This window comes from Suncus etruscus, chromosome 10, assembly GCF_024139225.1.
Source record: "Suncus etruscus isolate mSunEtr1 chromosome 10, mSunEtr1.pri.cur, whole genome shotgun sequence".
Lineage (NCBI taxonomy): Eukaryota > Metazoa > Chordata > Mammalia > Eulipotyphla > Soricidae > Suncus > Suncus etruscus.
The window spans coordinates 85,810,692-85,836,514 of NC_064857.1; the positions used below are offsets into that span (position 1 = coordinate 85,810,692).

The 25,823-nt window shown below is 41.4% G+C and overlaps 1 protein-coding gene across 1 annotated transcript in view; it reads left to right on the forward strand.

Moving 5' to 3' along the window:
* Window positions 1-25,823, forward strand: part of SETBP1 (SET binding protein 1) — a 355,475-nt gene that overhangs the window by 161,667 nt on the left and 167,985 nt on the right. Inside the window, exon 2 of the mRNA XM_049782442.1 lies at window positions 13,333-13,386. Within this exon, the coding sequence (XP_049638399.1) occupies window positions 13,333-13,386 (54 nt within the window). The remainder of the gene's footprint in view (window positions 1-13,332; window positions 13,387-25,823) is intronic.

The window sequence follows — 25,823 nt, forward strand, 5'->3', positions numbered from 1 at the left end:
GAAAACGCTGGGAATATTTACACCATGCAAACTACCATACACCTTGTATATGGTCTGTGCCTTGCTTTTGAGTCTGTTTGAAGGTTTGCCAACATAAGACAGCTGGTTACAGTGACTTTCCCCACTGGAATGATATGCTCACATATAGAGCCACATTTCGAGGTAGGCTTTTATAAGCTTTGACATCATATCTAAGGAGAGAAGCTTTTTGGATATTCTACCTGGGGAGGTGTGGATATGTTAGTGTTATCATACACAGTGCAGGAGGCTGCTTATATATACATATATATGCAGGCTGGAGACCAAAGCATGTATGTATTTTTGGTGAATGAGAGAGAGAGGATGAGTTTGAAATCATCTGGATTTGGTGTCTGACTTTTAAGTTTGACAGGAGGCCTAGAAGACTTCCCTTTATCCAATCCTCATCTGTAAAATGGGGTACACCTTGCATATTTAACAAGATCATATCAGTAGCAAAACACAATTCCTGTTCTCAGTTCTTGGGCGGGATGGGTGGCTACTTTTAGTAGGGTGCATTCCAACTTAATAAAATAGAAGCTGCTGAAGATCAATGCTGTGAGCACTGAAAATTGCAAGTGACACCTCTCTGGACATGTTCAAGTGGGGTGTCCATCTATCAGAAGTGAGAGAAGAGTATTCCTGCACTGTTCTGGTTAACCATCCCTTGGGATCCCTTCCACACTAAGAATTCTAGAACCAAGAACATGTCCTTGAACAAGTCACAGACTGAATTTCTTTTGCCTTATTTCCTCCATCTGTCAAACAGACAGAATTGTTTCTGCCCCTTCCTGCTGCTCATAATTGTTAGCATGATTAAGTGTGATCATTTGAAGTATCTTAGATCTAGGGAGTAAAGGCATTTTATCAACCAGACTTTATTTTGTTATGACAAGAGTCCTTTTTCTCCACCTTGAAATACAACAATGTTCCTATGGTTTGGCTCTGAAAAACACCTGACCTTTTTGTATACAGTTGATTAAAGAAAGTAATTTAAAGGGCACCCTGTTATCAATTCTCCAGAATTTTATTTGCGAGAAAGAAAGTTGTGTGCCTTAGGATTAGGCTGTTTCTTGCTGTTCATTGAAGTCCAGGGATAGAGATGCTGGATATGTGCTGATGACACTTATCTGCCTTTTATTTATAAACAGAAGGTTAAGCCACTACATGGGATGGACTTTGAGTTTCTTAACTTCTTTTTCTTTAATTCGAGAATTAGGCTTACTTCTTAGGGTTCCCCCAAGAAATGGTTATACTGCTCTCCAAATGATGAGTTTTTGTCACCTCTCTTCTTGGCTATTGTTCATTTCATCTGGATTCTTTATATCTGAGGTCATAGGCCACCCATTTTTCTTGCCTGGTTAGAAATGAAGCAGGGAGGCATAGAGACATACCTGAAGTAAGTCCCTGCCTTGGATGCAGCTAAACTAGAACGAGACTTGATCCCCAATACTGTATTATCTTCACCCAAGAACTGCAAGTGATCCTTCCTGAACACTGAAGTAGAAGTAATCTCTAAGCACTGATGGATGCAGACTAAATTTTCTCCACTCCCCCAAAAGAAGTGAATCCCTATGCCAAGATGATAGCTTCAAGTACTGGACTACATGTTTTGGATGTGAGAACCTTGAGTTGAATTTCCAGCAACAGTGTTTCCCAGACATCTTTGTGTGTGGCATCTACCCCTCCAAAGTAACCTCGAAACATAAAGAAGTGACATACAGTAATTAACTATTCTGATAATTTTTACAATTTTTATGATAATAAGCATTGGCAATAGATACTACTCTAAAATAAGAAAATAGGAAGTAGGAAGGTGAGGAAGGAATGTAGAGTTTTTGCTGTTTAAAAAACCAGTGTAATATGGACAACCAACATGGATCCTCTGACATGTAAGCTTGAACAATAATCTTCAAGGCCTTTCCTATTCTTCCTGATTTTGTAAATATATATCACCCATAAGTACCTTTTACAATAGACAGTGTATGTAAACTCTGACAATGCCAGGGCTGTGTGACAGAACATATCACCATTGCCAGAGACATGGACTATCTCATCAGGAGGTGATCTTGTCTGAGAGCAGAGTGAGTCGCATACAATGAACCAGACAGGGAAATGATCCAATCAAATCAACCAAGGCCATAACACTAGATAATTGTCAGTGTGACTTCAGGAGTGAGCATGGTTTGTCTCTCTAGTAGATCCTACAGTTTTGTTTTTAGTTTTTCCTTTTTTGTATAAATTTGAGGGGGTAGAATTAATCCTAGCTCTGTGCTCAAAGATCACTTCTGGTTGATACCTTAAGCCTCATATGCGGAAGTGAGGATTGAATTTGTGTTGGCCATGTGCAAAGGAAGCTCTGTACTATCTATCCAGACTCATTCAGGCTTTAAACAAAGGACTTGGGCATGTGGTTGCCAAAGAGGTCTTAGTCTGAGCTAGCAGCTATTTTCCATCCTGCTGATGTAGCATCTGTGTCTTGCGTTCCCTTTGCTCAGTCTCAGTGGGCAACATATAGAGAGAAATTCCCAGTGGAGGCAGCCAAAAATGCAGAGCAAGTTTGTCTAAATATGGATGGACTGTAAGTCTGGCACACACGTGCTTTGAGGGAGAACAATGAGGATATTTTCTTTGGGTAAGATATCTGGAGTGATAAAACCCACATCTATATGATCAGCTTTGATGAGAAGGAAACCTTCTCTCCCACATATTTCTGAGAGATGATCCATTTGTTCCAGCGAATCAAAACACAGAGATCGTTTTTAGGATCCTGTAGTTGGAGAGGGACTCCATGAGACACAAACATGTATGTAGAAACTCTGCTAAGAGGAGTTGCAGGTGAACCAGCTCTTTGCAGAAGTTCAGAATGGCCATGAACAGTTTTTTTCACATGTTACTGATGCTAATATTCCAAAAAGTCATGCCTCCTTCAGAGCTGTTATTTGGAAGTCTTGTTCTGTTTTCTAAGCGCATTTTATTTGATTCATCTGTGGAGGAACATTTTTAGAGACTGGAGTGTAGACTCACTCCTCACAGAACTCCCATCCTGGGGAGAGACAGTTCCAAGTAAGTATAGAGCCTTGCCCACTGCTAGGAGCACTAACTCAAGCGCAAGACTTTGGATGTAAGAGATTTGAATATTGGTTGTGGACACATTTCCCCACAGTTCAGAGTGCTTTTGTACTCAACCAAGAGCCAAGCAAATGAAACAAGTACACCTGATAAAAATTATCAGGTAAAAAAAAATAATCAGGTTTTTTTTTGATAAAAAACAAATTATTATTTGTTTTGGGACCACATCTAGTGCCACTCAGAGTTACTCCTAGCTCTGTGCTCAGAAATCACTCTTGGCAGGCTCAGGGAATGATTTGGGATGTTGGAAATCAAACCCAAGTCTGCCACGAGCAAGGCAAATGCCTGACCTTATTAAAAAAAAAATATATATATATATATATATATATATTACTGCATTATTTCTCTGATGAAAATTGCACACAGAGCTACTTGATTAACCATTTCTTTTTTTGTTGTGTTAAGGCTTTTTTGTGAAGTAGGAAATGAATAGGGGTTTCATTTCTCTTAGGGAGATGCTTTTTAGTCTTCCTTATAGATCCTTTGTCTCCTTTCCATGATACTTTTTTCTGTGAGGTGTAGAACTGGTCCTTTTGGCCTGTGCTTATCCTATTTCTCTTTTCTGGGTTGGATTTAGACATGATAAAATAGTGTAGATTTCATGCCTCTAGACTTAGTTGAGTTCCCCATCTCTGTATTGTCCACTTATGTAACCATAACTCCTTTCCTCCTATATGATATATATTATATATAAAATATATACATATTTTCTTAATTCGTGTCTCTAAAAGACAGATCATTGTTTATTGGAATAAGGTACATATGACAGCATTATATTTGATCATAGTGTTTAGGTCATAGAGCTGGAGTAGTTAAGAATGAACATAGGCTGCAGGCTTTAGTTTTAAATGGAATTGTTAGTTCTTGGGATAGTTCATTTACTATCCTGTTATTTTAAGGAAGTTATACAACACTGCTAAGTTTCTGTTTTCTCGTTTGTAGAGTGGATGTAATCAAAATATCACCTCTTGATGTTCTGGGAAGGATTTTATGATTAAGAGCTGATCCTGAGTAGTTTATGGGGATTTTTAGTATCTGTGATTGTGTCTGACACTTGATCATGTCCCGAGGGAAGGCAAGAAAGGAGAGGAAAGTTAGAAGGGATCCAGAGGGTTGACTAGATTATGGAGAGTAGATATGCTTGATGAGTAACCCTGCCTGCCACTATGGACAATGCAGAGTGAGTGGATTCCAAGATTTGAAGGAATGAGGAACTAAGTTTCTTGGAAAACATCAATGTGATTTCAGAAAATTAAGAGGGAAGATTGGAATGTGAAATTATCTCAGATACATGAATGGAGTCTGCTGGGGGTAGATAGGAAACATGATCTCTACCTCATGGTGGGATACAGCTGGTGATATTATCAACACCCCAGGGTCCCTGACTCCTTGGCAGGGTAAGGAAGGAGTGAGAGCCTTAAAAAAAAAAAAAAAGAATTCCTAAGGATTTATGAAACCTTTAAAAGAGGGCAGATTCAGTTCATATTCATGTTCACTTTTTAGTTCGGCCCCTTATTATGTCCATAACCCTGGGAGAATCATATACCCAGTGAGACTTGGTTTGCTCAGCTAGAAATGGGTGAAAATAATACTGTCCTTCACTGGTAGTCAGAAGATTAAGAGGGGTTACCATATTGAAACAGTTACCTGGTACATTACCAGGGTAAAGTAGATCCTGAAAAATCAATTATTTTTCTTACTCTAATTGCCAACAGTTCAGGGGTGGCATTCAGGAGGAAATCCTCCCTTTAACCCAAAGCTCACCAGTGCTGTGACTGCCTGCAGTTACAAAGTTCAGCTATCATCAGGCCAGCTTGCCTTTATCCCTTTTAGATACTCACCTGTAATTGTGATTAATTGCTCGGGATTTGGCCCAAGGGACTCAGATTCTCAGCCAAATTGGCTACATGGAGCCAAGGAGCAGAGCTTTTGACTCCAGTGCTCACAATCTCTCTGAAGCAAGCACCTTCTGACTTTTCCATTCTCTGCTGCTAAGTGAGCCTAGGGGTGTAAATCAATTTCCTAGGATTCGCAGAGGGGATGCATTAGAAAGCTTTAATATGAGTCTTGGAGCCAACTGAGCAGATCATCTGGTCAGTTTTAAGCAGAAATTCAGTATAACAATGAGAAGAGAGATGAGGGTGGATTTCCTCCTGCATCCAGCATTGCTTGGCATATGTTCAGTGAGGGGAACTTCCTTTATTGGCCTTTTACGGACTTTGGGAAAAGCCCACAGATGCTTGCTATGGGATTTCTTAATTTTGTTAGAGAGAAAGGATCCATAGACCAGATTACACTTCTGAGAAGCAGCCTATCTTTAGTACTTTTCTTTCCTGGTAAATTAATTATGCTTTCTTAAGCATGTAGCCTGCTCAAGTTCAGGTAAAGAGAGTAGATATCACTGTCTGTCAACAGTGGTAAAGAATGAAAGAGAAATTAGTTTCCCAATGAATAAGCCAGGTTATTTGGAAAGGCTGCATTCCTACAGTGAGTTCTGCTCATAATAAAATGATTCTTGGAGCATTCTTCAAGAGAGGTGTCTGTTAATTCCCATCTCTTAGGTCTATTCTGCTAGCACTGTAAATGCCTTGCTCACTTATAGGTGATACGAGTTTTCAAAATATATTTTAATAAAGATTTAACGCCGATATATCTCCTACGGAAGTCCAGTATAAAGTAGTAATAAAAGTTGTTCTATTCTGGATAAAGTAGGATTGGGCCTGAGGATTTTCACCTATGTGACTTCCTTTCACCTTATAATCTCCAAGACCTATCAGGAAATCCAGAATTCCTAGGGTGCTGCTTGAAAGTCACTACTCTCTAAATTTCTTATGCATGATTCATTTTGAAGGATCTGAAATAGCTGAGAGGTTCCCATTGGAACATGCACATTTCCACAAGTCAGAAGCTCCTAGACTGATTGAATGTGGGAGAGGGAGCATGAAACTATGAAACAAAGTTACCCTGCTATCATACCACCTACTAAGTGAGTTATTTCTGGAGAAACTTACAGCCTTTGAGCATCTTTTAACCAAAATATTTAACAAATATGGATATGCCCATGCCAGTAACTTCTGCCAGGTTTACCTATCCACAAACAGCACACAAGCAGGACCCCTCCCTGCATCTCGTTCTTGTTTATTCATTTGTTTGTTACTTGAGGGACAATACATTTTAAAAGGAATCAGCTGGGAAGTTCATAAAGGGTGGAAAGAGTTTCTGTAGGTTCAATATATTGAAATATCATGACTCGAGTCTCAATCAGTTACAGAAGAGGGTGCTCTTTCATTGGATCTTGGTAGTTACAACTCAAATCTCCCAGCAGCAAGATCAGTGACTCTCCCACTCAAAGTCGAAATGGGTGTCTTGTGGACAGCATCCAGATGTATACACTACAGTCATAGCATAGGTTCTGTACACAAGGCATTTGTGCACTGAACCCCCTCCCAAAATATAAAGGCCCTTTTAATCTATATAAGTTACATCTATGTAGATCTCACCTATAAATGTTATTTAAAAGTAATTTTGGGGCTGGAGAGATAGCATGGAAGTAGGGTGTTTGCCTTGCATGCAGAAGGACAGTGGTTCGAATCCCAGCATCCGATATTGTCCCCTGAGCCTGCCAGGAGCGATTTCTGAGTGTAGAGCCAGGAGTATCTCCTAAGCGCTGCCGAGTGTGACCCTCAAAAAAACAAAAAGTAATTTTTGGTGCTGGAGGGAACATACAGTAGTAAAAGTGGCTGAATGTGGCTGACCTGGGTTTAATATCTGCCACCCCATATGCCCCCTGAGCTCTGCCAAGAGTGGTCTCTGAGCACAAAGCTGAGCATAAATTTAGGCCTGCTTAGAGTTATACTCACTTAGTAGTAGTCATCTTTGTTGTTCTTTGGAAGTGGAGACTAAGTTAAGACAGAAGTATCTGTGCTTTCAGGTTTAACCTTTAAAGTGCCATGAGGTTGATGCAGCAGTAGAGATACTACAGTGGGTAGGGCATTTATCTTATATGTGATGACCTGGGTTTGATTTCCAGCACCCTGTTCCTACCTTCAAGCTCTCTAAGAGTGACCACTGAGTGCAGAGCCTGGAGTAAGCCCTCAACACCAAATAATAATAATAATAAACATCAGATAAGCCCATAAGGTTGAGAGGATTTAGTGGGAGGATACTCAGGCCAGCCTGTCTTACTGATATTTACTCTTTAGACACAGCGATAAGCTAGCAACTTGATCTTGGCCCTCTTTGCCTCTGTTTCTCAGCAGAAGAACTAGTGTCTTCTAAACTGTAAAGTGGTTTACCTGTAGCTTAGCTGTGGATGTGACTGTCCTCTGGCCAACATGATGAACCATGTGTCTGTGTTCCTGTGGCCATCTGTCGAAATTTCTATTTGCACATCACTTGTGGAAACATGGCCTATCTCATTGCCCTTCTTTCTGTTCTGAAGCAGAATCTTCTAGGCAGCCATTAGCCAGTGGTGTTCACCATTTTGACACCAAAATGCAGCACCAGTCAGCCTGCTGGTGGGTAAAATCACTGGTCTAAAAAAGAACACTCTTAGGAATGTTTTGGAGAGAGTTGCCAGAAGAGTCTAGAACCTGTTTCAATTTTTTTATTCCTAAGATAAAGGGGACACACTGGGGGTTGGAAGGAGGGGACCGGAAAGAATCTAGAATTTATTTTATAGATGACTGAGATCTGAATATGTAAGGTGAGCCCAGATTCTAGCCTCAATTGGGAGTTGAGGCACAACCAGAACTAGAACTCATGTTTTATCCTTTTGAGCTTAACCAATGCAGTTTTGCGGAGAGTTTTTTTTTTTTTTTTTTTTTTTTTATCCCTTTGAGGTACTATTTTCTCTCCTTGATTTCATTTTTGGGGGGGGGCAGTGTTAGGGTCACACCCGGTAGTGCTCAGGGGTAACTCCTGGCTCTACACTCTGAAATCGCTCCTGGGAGGCTCGGAATTCAAACCACTGTCCTTCTGCATGCAAGGCAAATGCCTTACCTCCATGCTATCTCTCCGACCCTGATTTCATTTCTTTTCTTTTTTCTTTTTTCCCCCCTCTATTTCATTTTTACTTTCCCTTCTTTGGTTCTGCTAGCACAGAGAGTTTATTCCAAGGAATTTGCGAGTGAAAAATCATTTCAAGCCTTCTTTCCTGGTCTCTGCCTTCACCCCTGACTTAACATGCAGTCATCCCTTCCTGACCCTAGTAGGTGTTGGAACCTTCTACTCTTCTTGGCTTGGGTTACATATGTGTGGTTGGATTTGCTCTCCAGCACTTCCTCTGCCTGGGTGTCAGATGAGCTCATTTTTGACAAGCCTGGACCTGATGTGATTTTCTTCCAACTTTTTTGCAGTTTGAGGACTTGGGTTGAGAGAGACATCAGACTATGTTCTTGTCCAAGTGGCATACAAGTAACTTCACAAAATCAAGGAGTAAAAATATGCATTTCCTATACAAAGGAAAAGAGATGGTAATTCAAAAAAGTAGATAATGTAGAAGGTAAAGTTAATGAATGGGTGGCATCTTTCAAGGCAACTTGCAAAGCAATCATTACTTTCCCAAAGTCCAGCTTTTCCTTCCATGGGATGCACTCATCTGGCCATCCACCTCCCATAATCTCACGGTCACTCCCCTCCCTAGAGGATGAGACCTGAGAAGAACAAATGCCGCCAGGACTCCTTGTGTGCGGCCACAGTCTGTTAGGTGGAGGTCCTTCCGGCCAGATGTCCCAGAGACTTCCCTCCCATTCCTTTATTTCTCTCACCCCCTTCTCACATACATGCTTCCCAGGTCAATTTGGGGTGTTGGTGTGGAGAGAGGAGGTCCCACTAACAGATGTGTATGCTGTTGGTTGCGGGCCACCCAGAGAACATGTAGCTGGCAGACAGAGGAAGGAGACTAGAGCTTCCTTGAAGGGGAGTTTGGGAAACTGTTAGCAGGTGGAGAAGCTGTTGGAAGAGGAGTTAGTTCTGAGCCCATGGAAGTAACAGGAGATGCTGACTGCAGCTGATGGGAACATCGTTGGTGACAGAGATCAGGGACCCTGCAGAGAGCAGACTTCAGCTTGGAAAGCTAAAGATTCAGCTTCAGTCCTTCCAGTCTTCTAGTCCTGGACTCTTCCAGTCCTCCCTGTTTCCCAACCCACCCTCAAACTTAAACAACACAATCCACACCCCTTAAGAGAATAAAATTGTGCCGAGAAGCAAGGGCGCCTCCTCCAAAATGGAAAGCAGGACCATCTACCTAATAGATTGTGGATGGTTCCAAAGAGCAGCAAGACGTGTCCGGAATGAGAAGGGCCCAGGACCATGGCCTGACTTCTCAGGGGAGATGAAAGAATTTTCTCCTTCCTTTGCCTTTTAAATGTAATTCTGTCTGCCCTTCTCCCCCACACCAGCTCAGCCCTCTCCCTGGGAATGGTGCAGACACTTGCCATCTTGGGAAAGGCAGGAGCCTTTTCATTAACTTTAGCTGATTGAAGTCCCCAGAGCCACCACGGCCGATTTCATTTTCCACCCTCTCTGCCTCCCTCACTACACGCCCTCCTCCCCCCACTGTCATGCTGCTTGGGGCTCTGAGTGCTTTCACAAGGGGCCAGGTGAAGAGAAAGACTGAATTGCAGCAGGATGGATTAGAGAGGGTGTGGATCACTGCATTTGGTAAAGAGAATTTGGAGAGGGACATGTGCATCCTATTTTACCAGACCTATTACCCTCCAAAGCTGACCGAATCTGTTCCACATTTATGGAGGTTGTTGAGTGGACACTCTGGGGCAGGAGAGTGGGGTCAAGCCCAAGTTTTGTGGAACTGCCCCGCTCTTGACCTCACTACCATCCTCTGCAGAAGAACTCATTGTGCTGCGTCCTGCTGGGAAGTGTCAATTCTTTACCCACGCAGGGACTTTGACTGTTCTCCTGTAGTGTTAAATAATTAACGATAGTGGTGGATAGAGGTGGATGGAGAAGGATGAATGGAGGGAACTTTCTCTTCCACCCCAGGTCACGTGGCTCCGCAATCCCCATTCAGTTGGTGGGTCCCAGGTTTAGGTGAACAGCGGAATCAGTCTCACCCAGAGAGAGGCATCAGGAAGCATCAGCTTTATTCATGCCCTATCCACCACTTGTGTGGCCTATATCATAACCTTTTAAGCATTTGCTATTCTTAGCTAGCCCTGCATCTTAACTCCTTTCAGCCATTTTCCATTTAACCTCCATGCTGGCCGAAGACCAAAAGGGTCTAATCCCCTGGGTCAAAGGCTTTATCTACCTTTTCCAAGACCCCTCCCAGGAATGGGCGGGGTCTTGCAGGTAAGGTCAAGTTACCTAGGAAGAAAGGAGGGATAAGGCTTCATTCTCCTTCAGGTCTTGACACAATATTAGACAAAAATCTTTGGAGGGATCCAGATCTGGGTGTCTTATAGTTTCAAGATATGGGAGGGTTTCTTGTCCTGTGCTTCTGTACCATGCCGAACCCCCAAATCCAATGCAAAGGGTTATTCCTGCTCCTTTCTTGAGTGAAGAGTGGGCAGTGGTTTGAGAGGAAATCAGCTTGGGGAATGGCCGTGTGCAGGAAATAGGGTTTTGCTCCCAAACTACTGCTTTTGGGTGGAGAATGGTTGGAATCCAGGAACAGGAGGCTAAAGAAAGGCCAGCTTCCCTTCATTCTTTCGTTTGGAACTATTAGTTTTCCCACAGAAACAATGCCTTGTGTGCATGCTAGAATGAGAAAAGTATATTTCAAATTCTCTAATGTAAGAATGTTGTTACTTGTTGATGTTACTTGATGATATCCCATATACTACCTCCCTCACACTCATCAGAGAAGCTAAGTCAACTGAACAGCCCAGTGTTCATTGACCATTTCTTGTCCCTCCCTGGGAAAGGCACCTTCTCTTGTGCTGGTAGGCCATGCCTTGTTCAGTTTTCTACACCTTCATCTCCTTCCTTTCAGCCGACCTTGGCCTCCTAGACTGGGCTATAAACGCCTGATCTCCAGTAAATCTGGCTGTGTATAGTTCCCCTTGTCAGAGGTGATGAATTTATTCACTTGTTAGAGTGCCTGCTTCACTCAGGAAAGGCTCTAGATGCTGAGTGCCATTTCCTCATGTCGATGTGAAGGGTGTCACGAGCTGCTTCAGGCTTCCTTTCTCTGGGATCAACAGTTTAGTCCTTGTGCTCATCTCCTCTGAGTTGACATTGTTTGCCACTTGTCTCTGAATCATTTCACCATCAGTGATTTCTTGATTGATTGTAAATTTTCTCATTGCTTTGAGAAATGCAGAAGTTGAATAAGAATATAAACTATGGTTCTGTTTGCTACTGTTTCCTTTGGTAAAAGAAAGCACAAAACAGAACTTTAAATTATAAGTTTCCCTGCATCTTGTTCCTTTGTAAGAGAAGAAAAAAAGGTTCAAAGGTTTCCATGGAGCAAAGTATAGATCCTAATTTGGTCATGCTAGGGATATAAGGCATGATAACAGACTAATAGTGTCATCTCTATGCAGTCAGGCAATGGAACTCATCAGTTCTCTGTCCCATGCAACTCAAATGAGGGAAATAGGGCCTGTGCGAAGGTGCTGTGATTGCCTAGGTGGCTGATTTTCACAGGGACCTTCTCTAGAAATTAGACATTTGGCCTCGTGCCTACTGTCACTACCCAGTGAATGCTATCAAAAGGGTGTTCTCCGGGGATTGGTAAATCTTTTTTCCTTGCATTGTTTCATTCATTAGCTCCATCTGAAGGCCCAAGAAACCAACTTTCCATTTTGAGGTTCAGTTCAAAGGCATGTTGCTTCAGCAACCTCAGCAGGACCAGTCATGCCTTAAGTTCATAGCTGAATGCTTAGACTCTCTTAGAGTTGACACTCAAAGACACGGGCATTTTTTTTTTTTTTTATCTTTAAATGAATGATAAGTACTGTGAGTGCAAGTCATGGGATTTGTCTATATGCTGAGTTATGGCTTAGCTATTTGGAGGCAGTGAGAGGGTCAGTCCGACTCGCTCAAGATTGTGATACCTTTCCAGTCATCTTCCCCAAAGAGAAACTAGTGCTTAGGAATGTGTGCAGGGAAAGGGACAGTTCTCAATTCCACTGCATCCCCTCTGCTCAGTCCCTGCATTAGTACCATTGTCCTTGTTATTTTGGGCAAAGTCATTTAGAGACTCTAAAAACCCAGTTGAGCTTTTCTGGAGACTGAAGACACAGGAGCCCAGCGTGGCTCCTTCTTGAACCAAGCAAAATATTTGTTAGAGCAAAATGAAATCTTTCCTATTTTTCACCAGTGCTCTCCAGGCCTAACAAAGCTAGCAGGCACTTCCTTTAAATCAAATTAACCAACTGCCCTTTTCCTCTTCACCTCACACTTTCTAAGCTTTTTTGAGCAGCAATAAAGTATGGGAGCTTTTTTGAACAGCAGTAAAGTATGGGATTATTCATTAATTATGTTAAAGATTATGTTTCTGAAAAGTCATGCTGAGTTGTTGGTTTTTTTTTGTTTTGTTTTGTTTTTTGAAAGGGACATAAAACTAAAATATTTAGTTTTCTCTTTACTACGAATTAAGCCCAGAGATCTGGAACAGTGGCAAGCCCGAGATACTCTAGAACATTGTGCATGATATTATGTTGGCTATAAATACATGAATAGTAGAAAGAGATCAATGTCAATCTATGGTAAAGGGAAACCGAGATACATGTAGCTGGGAAGAGTAGAGATATTTTCACTGGTTTGAATGAAAAGGAGAAATTCCAGAGAAGATGGACCTTTGTCTATTTTGTTTTTTGCTTATTTCGTAGATTATTTTGGTAGTAAGAACAATGCCAGGGATTTGCCCCCTAAAGAAGTATGGATGGCAATAGACTAACTTAATGCACTTTCAAAATGTTTGTGAACCTGAGGCAGCCCATAATTCCCAATGCAAAGATTCTTTCAAGAACCCATAGCCAACAGGAAAGAGATAGGAGAGGGTGGGCATAGGTGGATAATGAAGTGAAAAGCGTAATGAACATGGACGGAAAAGAATTTGGATTTCTGGTTCTGTGCTAGGCATTACCACCAGACTTTGTTCATTGCTGTTGCTTTAGCTCTAGGTCTAAGCTGATTGTTGATCAGTTTTCTCGGGGATACTGTAGGCAAACCTTGAAAAGTGTCACTAACAAAATCTTCTTTGTTTATTTCTAGCTCCTCACAGCCAGTGACCTTGCAGCCAGCGACCTCAAAGGATTTCAGCCACAGGTAAATTCCGTTGATCCTTTTACAAAGTTCTGGAAAGTGAAGTGTGACATAGTTGATTTATAATCCAACAAACTTGGCCTTGGGGCAGAATCGCCCACTTGGTATTACCAACTTCTTTGATTGAAGGTGCCAAGCATGCCACTCCCAAGCAAGCACGTAGCTTGCTAGCTCCCTCCTGTTTTTCTCTTATCTCACTGTAAAACCAAATAGTCTTTCTGTGCTCTCTTTATGTCTTATAGTGGGGAGAAATAAGTCAACCAAGATGCTGGGAATATTACAAGTGGCTTAACTTAGGAGAAATTGAACCAAGGAGATGAGGGATGACTGGGCTTCTCCCCTGCCTTTATTTCCTGAGGGGACAGGATGCTATTTAGCAGCTCACCATGTCTTCACTGTATTTCCCTGAGTATGTCCTGCAAGTCCCCCTTTACCTTGGGAAAACAGCACACCAGAATTCTGGTAAGAGGTGTTTTCTGTTCACATAGAGAACTAGTGATAAGAAAAGAGCAAAGTAAGAGACTTTGGGACAGGAATAAACAGAATTAATTGCACCCCTTACCCCCTTAATGAACAGCCCAATGAAATCTATATGCCAGTTTGGGGCGTTTGTGAATTCTTCTGTTGGGGCTACAGTGAAGTCTGGGAAATAAAGAACCAATAAGTCTTTGACAGCTATGGAAACTGAAAATTAATTAAAGCGCTTACTCACACAATCATCCACACTTGCAGGTGATCTGAGAAAATGTAAAACAGAAACAAAAGGAAAATCAACATTTATCCAGATACACATATATTCCCAGTGGCATCAAAGTGAAAGCTTTTTTTTTTTTTTTAATCTGGAAGTTTATGATATAAAAGGGGAAAGGCTTTGTGCATTATTTTGAGCCTTAGAAAGTTGACTCAGAAAATGGGAGCTTTGAAGTTCACTGCACATGATTCTATGTGAGCAAGCCTGTACATATGTGTGGCTCTGTGTGGCCGAGATATTTCTCTCTATGATGATCATATTCTCCCCATGTTGCTTGAGCTCTGTTTCTACATAGTAAATGAAGGTTTAAACTCGATGTACCTGGAACTTGTTGATAACATCAGGGCATGGTCTTGGCATAACATCTTCTATGCTTCCACCTTAGGTCCCATGGTAGTAGAGCAGATGAGTCACTCTCCTGATTCTGTGTCCTCTTTCTACATGATCCAGTGTGCATATCATTGCCCCCAACACACTCACTCTGTGATTTATTTTTCCTCTTCAAACTGTATGCTGTTGAGGCCAGAAAGCCCTGGGAATCCTGTGGCTGGACTAGTTTAGCCAGATCAAAGTGAAATCTGTGTGATTCCTAGATCAGAATGGACCCATTGTGTATCAAGTCAACACTTCTCTTTTGCAGGCTTTTCCAAACAGAAACAAAACACTGTTCACACACTTTGTGCTATCCCCTTCTGTCCCTACTGCACAAAATTGCTTCTGTTGTTATTTTCTCCAAGACCCAAGCTTCTCAACATCCACAGTCATTTTGGGGCAAGCCCCTGTACTGAAGCTGTCCCTCAGTCTCAGGAAAAGAAATTGCCAGCCCCCTTCCTGGGGTCAGTACAGTTGACCTGAAAGACTTACTGCATATTTACTTTGAAGTGAGTTTTCATTTCTGGGCCACCTGTTCTGCTGCAGGTTTGGGGGGAAAGTAGGTCTGATTTTCTTGCTAAAGTTGATATGTCTCTGCTCTGAAAGTATGGAGAAAAGCCACTGTGGTAGAGTGCACTGTCTGGTGCTTGCACTCAGAATAGAGGAGAGTGAGGGAGTAGTTCAGTGCCTTTCTCTCTGGCTATTGTGCACACCAGCCTTGGATGTCCTTGAAAGGGTCCTGGGACTGCAGATAATATCCAGTGATCAAGGCCTTCTGAGCATGACTTAGTGATGGAAGTTCTTCCTGGTTTGTTGAGCTTGGCCTCTAGACCCAGGGTGGAACCTTCTCCCAGAGAGAGAACTGATTCTCAGCCAACTTTTAATTTCCAGAGGAAAAACCTGAAATTCACACTTAAGCTGCCTGGCTCTTCTCTTCCATTCGGTGTCCCCCACTCCCCTACCCCCAACAACCTGTTCGCTTTTTGCCTTTTGAAGGAATGGGCACAATAAAGGTTCCCCTTTTATTGTCTTTAGATAATTGGATCATCATCCCTTTTTTCAACCACCCAGCTTCATCATGAAAGGATAAAACAAGTAGCCTCTCCTACCTTTTACTTGAAGAATAAAAGATAGAAACATAAAATAAATATGCCCAGGGATATAATATATAGCATAGAGACTATTATTAATTGTCATGTATTATAGTTTTGAAAGTTGCTAACCAAGTAGACTTGATAAGTTCTCACCTCAAGGAAATACTTTATAGCTGTGTATGGTGGTGAATGTTAGCTGTCTGAAGCATAGAGAGGAGAAAAAGACGAAAGGAAGTAGATCGAAAGGAAGGAGAGAGGGGAGACTTACCAGAGAAGAGAGGATGGGAATGTTAGAAAAAGGGATGAGAGAAAGATATTTGGAAAAATTAGGAAGCAGTTTTCTTACAACATGTGTGATTCCTCCCCAGAAATACAAATATTTCTATAATGCCATTTGGAGATGCAATTAGAAATCATCATCTTGTAATCACCTATTTGATTTCAATACCAGATAGCCCTGTTGGATGTGTTCTTTTGCCTGTTCTCCTTGTCACTGGAAACTCTCTTAGCAGCTCTCTATTTTTGTCTGGCTGCTGTTGCCACCCTTTTTTCAGCACTCCCCTCAGGCTAGACATTCCATTCCTTTTGCAGGCTGAGAGCTCTAGGAGTAATCTAGATCCAAAGTAATTGCTAGATCAAGTTGAATACAAATAGCCTCCAAGGAAGGCCTCAGGGTATTTCATTCTTTGTTCCTACTGGCATGGAAGGTTGTAGTCCTTTGTCTCTGGGTGCTGGTTGGGGTGTTGGGAGAATGTTCATCATATAGAGATAAAGACCCCTCCAGTGAGCAAGTTTGTTTGCAGGTCTTGTGTGTCTGCAGTGCTAAGAAAGGGACCAGGCAAAGGTCCTCTCTCAAAAGGGGAGCAGTGCAGCAGGACATGATTGCCCCTCTCCCCACCCCCCACCCCCCACTGTTTGAACTTGCTCCTGTGGTCAAGGCAGAGGACTTTCTTTTAGAAAAACCAGCATTTCCAGCCTGGAGAGATAGCACAGCAGCTTTTGCCTTGCAAGCTGCCAATCCAGGACCAAAGGTGGTTGGTTCGAATCCCGGTGTCCCATATGGTCCCCCGTGCCTGCCAGGAGCTATTTCTGAGCAGACAGCCAGGAGTAAACCCTGAGCAACGCCGGGTGTGGCCCAAAAACCAAAAAAAAAAAAAAAAAAAAAAAGAAAAACCAGCATTTCCCTTCATTGTGCCTATTGTTTTTTTGTTTTTGTTTTTTTTTTTGTTTTGTTTTGTTTTGTTTTTTTTTGTGGTTTTTGGGTCACACCCGGCAGCGCTCAGGGGTTATTTCTGGCTCCAGGCTCAGAAATTGCTCCTGGCAGGCACGGGGGACCATATGGGGCACCGGGATTCGAACTGATGACCTCCTGCATGAAAGGCAAACGCCTTACCTCCATGCTCTCTCTCCGGCCCCCAGTGTGCCTATTGTTGAAGTTGATAGAGTATATAGATAGGCTTCTCTCTAGTAGTTTGGTCTAGTTTGGTCCAGTAGATTGTAGGAAAGAGGAGAAATATGGCATAACTTTTTCTAGTGCAGAGAAGATATGTGTGTGGAGTTGTTATTTCACTCAGAAGATAGCCATACATAGAGTACCTAATTGGGGGCTCCCTGCTGGGCACAGAATTTGATACTTCCCCAGAATTAATAATTTCAGAATATTCAGCCACTGCTACTAGCTTTGTGACTGGGAATGTTGCCTAATATTTTGAATTCTCATTTCATGTTTTACTATTTAAAAAAAGTTCGTTGTTCAGCTTATCTCACAGGCTAGTAAGGAGACCAAATGAGACTCTGTACCTGAAAAATTGGACAGAGACCTGACCCACACAGTTCATTCATTTTCTGTCCTTTCTGTTAAAGAAGGGAAACACAAAGTTTTATAGATGCAGAAGGAATTGCATATCTAAAGCAAGCCTGGAAATCTTTCAGGAGGAAGTGTCATTGCATTTAGAGCAAATGGAATGAGGAGAGAGGGGAAACCTGAATAAAGACCATAAGTAAGTAAAACTTTGAGTTCGTGTGTTCTGAAGGTTGGGTACCTTTTGAAGACCTGGATAGAGTTGATTCAGAAAGGGCATGGTGGGAAATTACTTGCACATTAAGTTGGGGCTTAATTTCAGAGGATCTTTTGTTAAAATGAACTACTATTGAAGTTTTTAACTCAGAAAATAAGTAGAGGGCCCAGAGAGATAGCACAGCGGCGTTTGCCTTGCAAGCAGCCGATCCAGGACCAAAGGTGGTTGGTTCGAATCCCAGTGTCCCATATGGTCCCCCGTGCCTGCTATGGGCTATTTCTGAGCAGACAGCCAGGAGTAACCCCTGAGCACCACCGGGTGTGACCCAAAAAAACTAAAAAAAAAAAAAAAAAAAAAAAAAAAAAGAAAATAAGTAGACATAGTGACACAATACACTTCCAGATACCCTTCAACTTTTTTTTTTTGGCCACTTGGTAACACACAGGGGTTACTCTTGGCTTGGGGGTCTATATTGAGACGCCAGGGTATCGAATTGGGGTTCATCCTAGGCTAGTCCTGGCAAGGCAGACGCCTTACTGCTTTGCGCCACCATTCCAGCCCCTACCCTTCAACCTCTATACTCTAATATCCTATTAGTACCACTTGATGATTTCTGTGGTATCAGTATTTCTGCTGCGGTGGAGCTAGAGTAGCCAGAGCTTTAACAAGCCGTTGACAGAGTCATGACAACTTTCTGGAGCTGATGTGATGGAGCCTGACTTGTCTCATCACCGGACGCAGCAATCATTACCTTTTCCAATCTTGTTTCATCTTCATTTCCAACTGCTTTTGTCTTGAATTTGGGGCAGAAAGTACCGCTTTTCAAGCCCACTCCTTTTGTCATTTCACTCAAAAATACTTCCGTAAGTCTGACCTACAAATCAGGATTTAAAAGAAATACAATCACAATGTCATTATCTTGCCTATCAAGATTAACAGTAATTTCTTAATATTTTCTCATACCACTCCATATGCAGGTCTCTTTGATCATTTTCACATCTCATTTAATGGTAGATTTGCTTGAATGTGGATTCAAGTTTGAATTATGACATTTGAAGAGGATGGGGCCATTGGCGGTTGCAGTTGTATGTGTGTGTGTGTGTGTGTGTGTGTGTGTGTGCGCGTGTGTTTGAAATGGGGTAAGGGAGAACAGAACTAAGATGTTATTTCAGAGGTGGTTGGTGTGTAAGTTAAGGGATCCAATAATAGGCTGTACTATTGGGTCACAGGGGAAAAAAGGGAATGAAGCTGGGCTAGGTCAGTGGGGAACAATGCCAGAGAAAGTGGATCTGCTGAATGAGTGTACCCAGCCGTGTAAGACTGATTAAAAACCAGGACTCCATTCACCAACATGGAAGTGCAGGTTGAAGGTAATGTGTTCTTTCCAAGATTAGGAATGATCGCAGCTGAGTGGTCACAGGAGGTCTTTGTCATCACTTCATGAACCTTTTCTTCACCCCCCCTCCCCAGGACTTCACAGTAAGGGGTGCACATAAATCATTTAAGGAGGTAAACATCAATCATTAAACTCTAGGCTGCATGAGCCCTACTTCAGTAGTTTTGAATGCAGGGATCCCAAATATTTTGCGACAAGGCTCCTTTTAGGAAAGTATAGCCAAATTTTTCCAAATGTAAGTAGAGTCTTGCTGTGCTCATCTCACAAGAAAAAGGGGCAGGGGAGGCAGAGAAGCAACCTGGGACTAGATGAGGGTCTGTAGTTGGCTACTGCTGCAGCTTTGACATGAAGTCAGAGTGCCTTCTGGTGCACTTTTTTTTAGAAAAAGACAGCTTCTTTTTTCACACAAGAATCTTTGAGGCAGTGGTCCTCAAACTACAGCCCGAGGGCCACATATTGTATTTGTTCCCATTTTGTTTCTTCACTTCAAAATAAGATATTTTCAGTGTGCATAGGAATTTGTTCATAATTTTTATTTTTACTATAGTCCAGCCTTTAAATGATTTGAGGGACAGTGAATTGGCCCCTGTTTAAAAAATTTGAGGACCCCTGCTTTGAGGTTTTGTGTTATTTTCAGGTTGAATATGTCTTTGGAAAAAAATAAATCACCATTGTGTCATTCTACTCCAAAGGGATCCCTGCTGCCTGCAAGTTTAGTAATCAACTGTTGTGAAAATGGAAACAGAGTCCCTGAAATTTTCAGTTTCCAGATACTATTGGACTTGGGTTTTATCTACTTGTTCATGGCCTTGGATTGAGTGTAGATGTGCCAATGATAGGATATTATAGGCCAGAAAATATTCTTTGGACTTTCTATGCTTTATCTTATGTAAGTCATATTCTCTCAGTTAAAATCAGCAAAAAGATGATACTCAGTTTTACAAGTCAGCACAGAGATGTGAAGGTCACAAAACCTGTAAGTGGAGGACACTTAACCCTAGTAGGCCTGCTCCCACATCTATATTTCTCGCTTTCTGGTCCTGCCACTCTCAATTAAAGTTTGTCTCCACTTTTAAGATAATCCAAAGGCAGGGTAAGCACCAGTAACACCAGGCCAAGCAGCCTTGTCTCATTTTTATACATTCTATTCCATTTTCTTATTCTTTGCCTGCTTCCAAGAAAAAATAAATTACATCGCAAAGTTATGGAGGGAATTATTGCACAGCATTAGAATCTTGCCACAGTGGTTAAGAATTTCTTCTATTCTCCTTTCTGTCCTTTGCAAACTCCCAAAGGGAGTGTCATACTAGGTTGACCCTCCTTTTACAGAACAGGAAAACTAGATGAAGCAGAGGAAAGCACGCTGGTGTTTCACCTAAGATGCATAGCAGTAATAAAACAGGCTGGCTTCTTTAAGATTTGCCATATTATGTCTGCTTTGCAACTTAGACATGAACCATCCCAAATCACTGAGTAAGGAAACCCTGAGACATGCTTGCTTTCTTCTATTTAAAAATAAAATAATTTGAGAAAAACACCTAGAGTGATGATTCTTTACCTTGTCCGTGACTGGAATTTATTGAGAGTGTATATACAATTTACAGGGTTCAAGGCCAAACCCCTTAGATTCAATTGGGGTGTCTCAATATTGATATCTTCAGATGTTTCCCAAGTTCTAAATCAATCTCTGCGTAATCTAGTCAAAGAAAATTCTAAAAAGGGGAAAAGACAAAGGGCTTCACATTCAGATAGCATCTACACTGTGTTAGGAATGATGTGCCTTGCTCCCAGCATGTGACCAAGAAGAAAGTGGTTATTTCCACTCAAGAGTTGGGAATAGCGCAATGCTTTCACTGGTGATGATGTTTGGGTTTATAGCATCTCAGCTGTTCATTACCTGGGGACATTGATTGTTTCTGGGTTCTAATAGATAACCAAAAAGAAGTAGATTCCTGTACTACGTTGTGTTAATATATCACATCTGTTGACCAGGAACAAGATGGATTCCATGAGTCCTCATGCTTTTAACAGTAAATCCATGCCCCCCCCCCCCAAGCTTTCTTTCAGGCTGGCTTTTCTCCACTGCCATATGTCTTTGCTCCTGGGTTTGACACTCTTTATTTTTTTTTTTATTTTTTGTTTTTTGGGCCACACCCAGTGTTGCTCAGGGGTTACTCCTGGCTGTCTGCTCAGAAATAGCTCCTGGCAGGCACGGGGGACCATATGGGACACCGGGATTCGAACCAACCACCTTTGGTCCTGGATCGGCTGCTTGCAAGGCAAACACCGCTGTGCTATCTCTCCGGGTCCATTTTTCTTCATTCTTAAGATAACTCATTTGATTATTTTTCATATCAAACATGGACATCTATAAAAACAGAGAGCATTTGTTTCCATTAGACAGACACAAAACCCAAACTGATGCTATTTCTTTTTGTACATGAAATCACTTTTTGTATTGACCAACTCAATATGTTTATATAGTTTTTAAAAATAAAACAAAATGGGGCTGGAGAGATAGCATGGACGTAGGGTTTTTGCCTTGCATGTAGAAAGATGATGGTTCAAATCCCAGCATCTTATATGGTTTCCTGAGCCTGGCAGGAGCGATTTCTGAGCATAGAGCCAGGAGTAACTTCTGAGCACTGCCAAGTGTGACCCAAAAACCAAAAAAATGAATGAATAAATAAATAAATAAATAAATAAGACAAAAAAAAGAAATATTTCTCCAGGTTTTTCCAAAGTGTCTGGTCTGTTAGTGAAATACTCTGAAGGCTTAACAAGTACTGTTGGAATACTAAATCTCTTTAGACTTTAGCATTCTGTGTCCCCTAACACGTTTTAACCCTCTCAGGGCTGCGAAATTTGGTCCAACTTAAACTGAAAGCAATGCAGAAGTTTACACAGAGGGAAAAAAATGATAGATGGCAGGTGAATTCTGGGAGGTTGGGAATTTTTCATAAACACAAACATTTTCTTCCATTTTAAAAATGGGATCAATAGAAGATACCCTTAAGATATTTATATATAACGTAATTCTTTTACAATTTGATTTACACTCCACTTTTCAGGAAAAAATATAAATGGAGTAAGGTTGATGAGAAGTGATTAACTTTGAATGCCATTTGCTTCTTTTTCAACTCTAGCTTTCTCCTATAAAACAAAAACACAAAAACAAAACTAAACAAAAAATACTTAGCAACAAGGATTGTAGGATGAGATGATTTCAGGATCTCTTGAGATTTCAAACGTTAATGACTCTGACTTCTTCCCCTGTTGTGTGTATCTAGTTTTTAATGCTGGTTTGCCTCTTCCATGTTTTGGTCAAAAGGTCTCCAGTGGATTTCTTAAAAAATTATCTTGTGGCTTTAGCTCCCTTGAGGTCTGATTTCTTGATAGTTTAAAGTATATCAGTACAGACTGAGTTTCAGGTTCAGATTTCCTGGGTCCAATTTGTAATATGTTGCCTGACTTTGTACATTTTCAGGTCTTGCATTGACTTCCACCATAAAAATATCTACATTCATAGACCCATTTTGAACTTTAAAGGTGTTTTCATAATTCGCTTTGGTAGAACAGTTTCAACCTGCTTATATCTCCAACAAATAAATAAGCAAGCTCATATTTTACTTTTTTTTTTTCTTAACCAGTCCTATTACCTGATGCAAATTTCATCACTTTTGACCCTCAAACTTTACCAAACAAGATAATGATTGAAAGCTTTCAGGAAGCCCCTGCAGGAGACAGACCCCACCTGGTATAACTGTGGATGTCCAGTGACCCATGCCAATCATCTGCTTGCTTGTGCTCAGAGGCTCTATTAAGTCTGCAAATAGCATCCACTGGGGCTGTTATGGATACTGACCATCATCTTGTCTGGCCCTTCTCTAGTTCTTCACTTCATCTTCTTTCTACATCGACTAATTGCCTAACTGTGAGTCTTAGAGCCTCTAACAGAACCCTGTTTACACCAGCGCTCCAGGCCAATGATGCACAAGAGGGGAAAACTTGTTATTAATATAGATACTAAAATATGAGTCTCATTTAGTAATATCGTATCAGTCTGTCCCCGCTTGCTGTTGCCTATAGCTAGCCCAGAGGACAGACCTCACTGCTTTGTTATTTAATGGTTAAAAGCATTGATACCTTTGAAATCCAGGTCTGTCCTGGAATAGCTAGCTGCCCTCTGTAAGTCATATAACTTTCATGTGGCTTAGATTCCTCATTAGTGAAAGAAGACCTGTCCTCAGGAGAATTTTGAGGAGGCTTAAATACAGAGTCTCAGAGCACTGGTATATGGTAAGCACTCCTAAATGTGTGTCTTTCTATTCTTATAAGTTACATAATTGAAATTGAACTTGAACCTCTCACATCAGGGTTAGCCCACAAATTGCATCTTCTCAAGACAGTGTGACTAGAATCAGATTATTGAAGAAGAAAAAGGGAGAAAAAAAGAGAAACCATAAAGAGAGAACCAAAAAATCTAGTTCTTGCCTAATATTTTCACCCAATTGGTTTAGGATACTCACCATTCAAAGGGAGTGAGTGATGGTGGAGAGTGAGAGGGGTTGGAGATGAATTGGTGATGGAAAGGGCTGGGAATGTATGAGAAACAGGGACAGTTTGGCTAGGAAATATTACCACCTTGAAAAGTCTTCCTTTCTCCTAGCTCCTGATATGTTCTGCAATGTAACTCTTAACCAGGAAGGAAGATTAAACTATAACAAAGTAAAAATAAATTCAAGCAATGTTTAGCTTAAAAAAAATATTTCTGGGCCAGAGAGGTAGCATGGAGGTAAGGCGTTTGCCTTTCATGCAGAAGGACGTTCGTTCAAAATTCCGGCATCCCATATGGTCCTTCGTGCTTGCCAGGAGCGATTTCTGAGTGTGGAGCCAGGAGTGACCCCTGAGCGCTGCCGGGTGTGACCCCTCCAAAAAAAATCTTTCAACCAATGAAGTATTTTCCCATCTGAATGAACCTATTTGGGCCCAGTGATATTGTCAACATCATTCTAAAGTTTCATGTGGTACCAGTCTTCTAGATGAGTTGTAGGTGCAGTGATATCCTCCACCCACTACTCAATGGAACTCTCTATCAGAGAACACCTTGAGGAGTGCTGTACAGGGAGATTAGAAAATTGGGCTCTTGTCTGAGTGCTCAAGTTTATATCCATATCCATATATTATGTGCTCATGTTTATATCCATAAGCCCAGATGTTTTCATATTGAGATGTCACATTATTATGTAACCATTATATATATATATATATATATATATATATATATATATCTGATATAGTACCTAAAGGTATAGTAATTGCATTACATTAAAAAAAAAAGTTAGGGGCCAGCGAGGTGGCGCTAGAGGTAAGGTGTCTGCCTTGCAAGCGCTAGCCAAGGAAGGACCGCGGTTTGATCCCCCGGCGTCCCATATGGTCCCCCCAAGCCACAGGAGTAACCCCTGAGCATCAAACCGGTGTGACTCGAAAAACCAAAAAAAAAAGTTAGGGGCCAGAGGTATAGCAGAGGGTTTGCAGTGAATGCCTTGCTTGTAGCTGACCATGGTTTTCTTCCAGGCACTGCTTGATCCCACAGGCACTGATGGGTGTGGCCACAGAGTCTCCCAGAACCCCTGGGGATGTCTTTGGAGGCCCATGAGAACTGTAGGGGTGGCATCACAGTGACTAAACTAAAGGCCCACTTCATGCTTAGTTCCTCACATGAAATCATTGGCCTAAGAGTTTGCGAATAAACCAGTGGTTCTTGTGGACCTCTAAGCATTGCTTGAGATAATACTAAAAATGAATTGTTTATAAACATAAGTAAATGCATGCACATTAATTAGAAAGTTAGAAAAAGAGACCAAACTTGTAGTTAGCAGACCTGGAGAGTGTTAACTTCCAGTTTTAAGGTAAGTCATATAAGACATAAGGATCGTAGCAGGCACTGTGCTATGTATGATAGGAAAGTTAAATGTTTACATCCTAAGAATTCTCATCTCAAGAAGAAATTTTCTCTCCCTTTCTTTGGTCTTTTCTCTTTATTCTATCTATATGGGAAAAGGGTGTCAGTTGAACCTAATACATATTATTTTAACCACCAGTCAGGATGTGTGCCTTACATTTTTACAGTGATGTATGTTAGTTATTTATCAGAAAACCTTGGGACAGATGAGGTAAGGAGTGCCTTAAGGTGAATTCTGGATTCCACCAGCCTCAGACTTAAATGCACCTGTATCTGCAGAGGTGAACTATCTGGCTACAGGGTACATGTCTCAGACAAGCAGCACATCACAGACCCATGGACAGAGCAAGCATTTGCTGTTGGGAACATGATATCTATAGGTATACACCAGCCCCATTCGATTTATGAGCAAACAGCTGGGTATGGTGGGGGACAGAAACTTCAAAGTAGGAGAGAGGAGAATAGATATTATATAAGTATTTTAAATCTACATACTTTTTTAAAAACGAAATGCTGAAAAACTCCAAGGCATTCAAAGGATGTGAGGATGGGAAAGGGGGGTGAAAACAGACCCATGCCTTGGTAAATCAAGGTACACATATCCAAAATCCAACACTTTTCAAGGCCTTCTGACCATGCAGGTATAATAAAATGGTTGTCTGTGAGTAGACTTCACCTGGCAGCTATCTAGTTTTGAGTTTTGTTTAGGTATTCCTTATGCCTAATCCTTGGCAAATCATGTATCTTTTACTACTATTTGTTGGTATTATTTGTGGGTGCCAGAAGTCCACAGTTCTTCATGATATCTGTGCTATTCCCCTACGTCCAACCCCTTGCATTACAG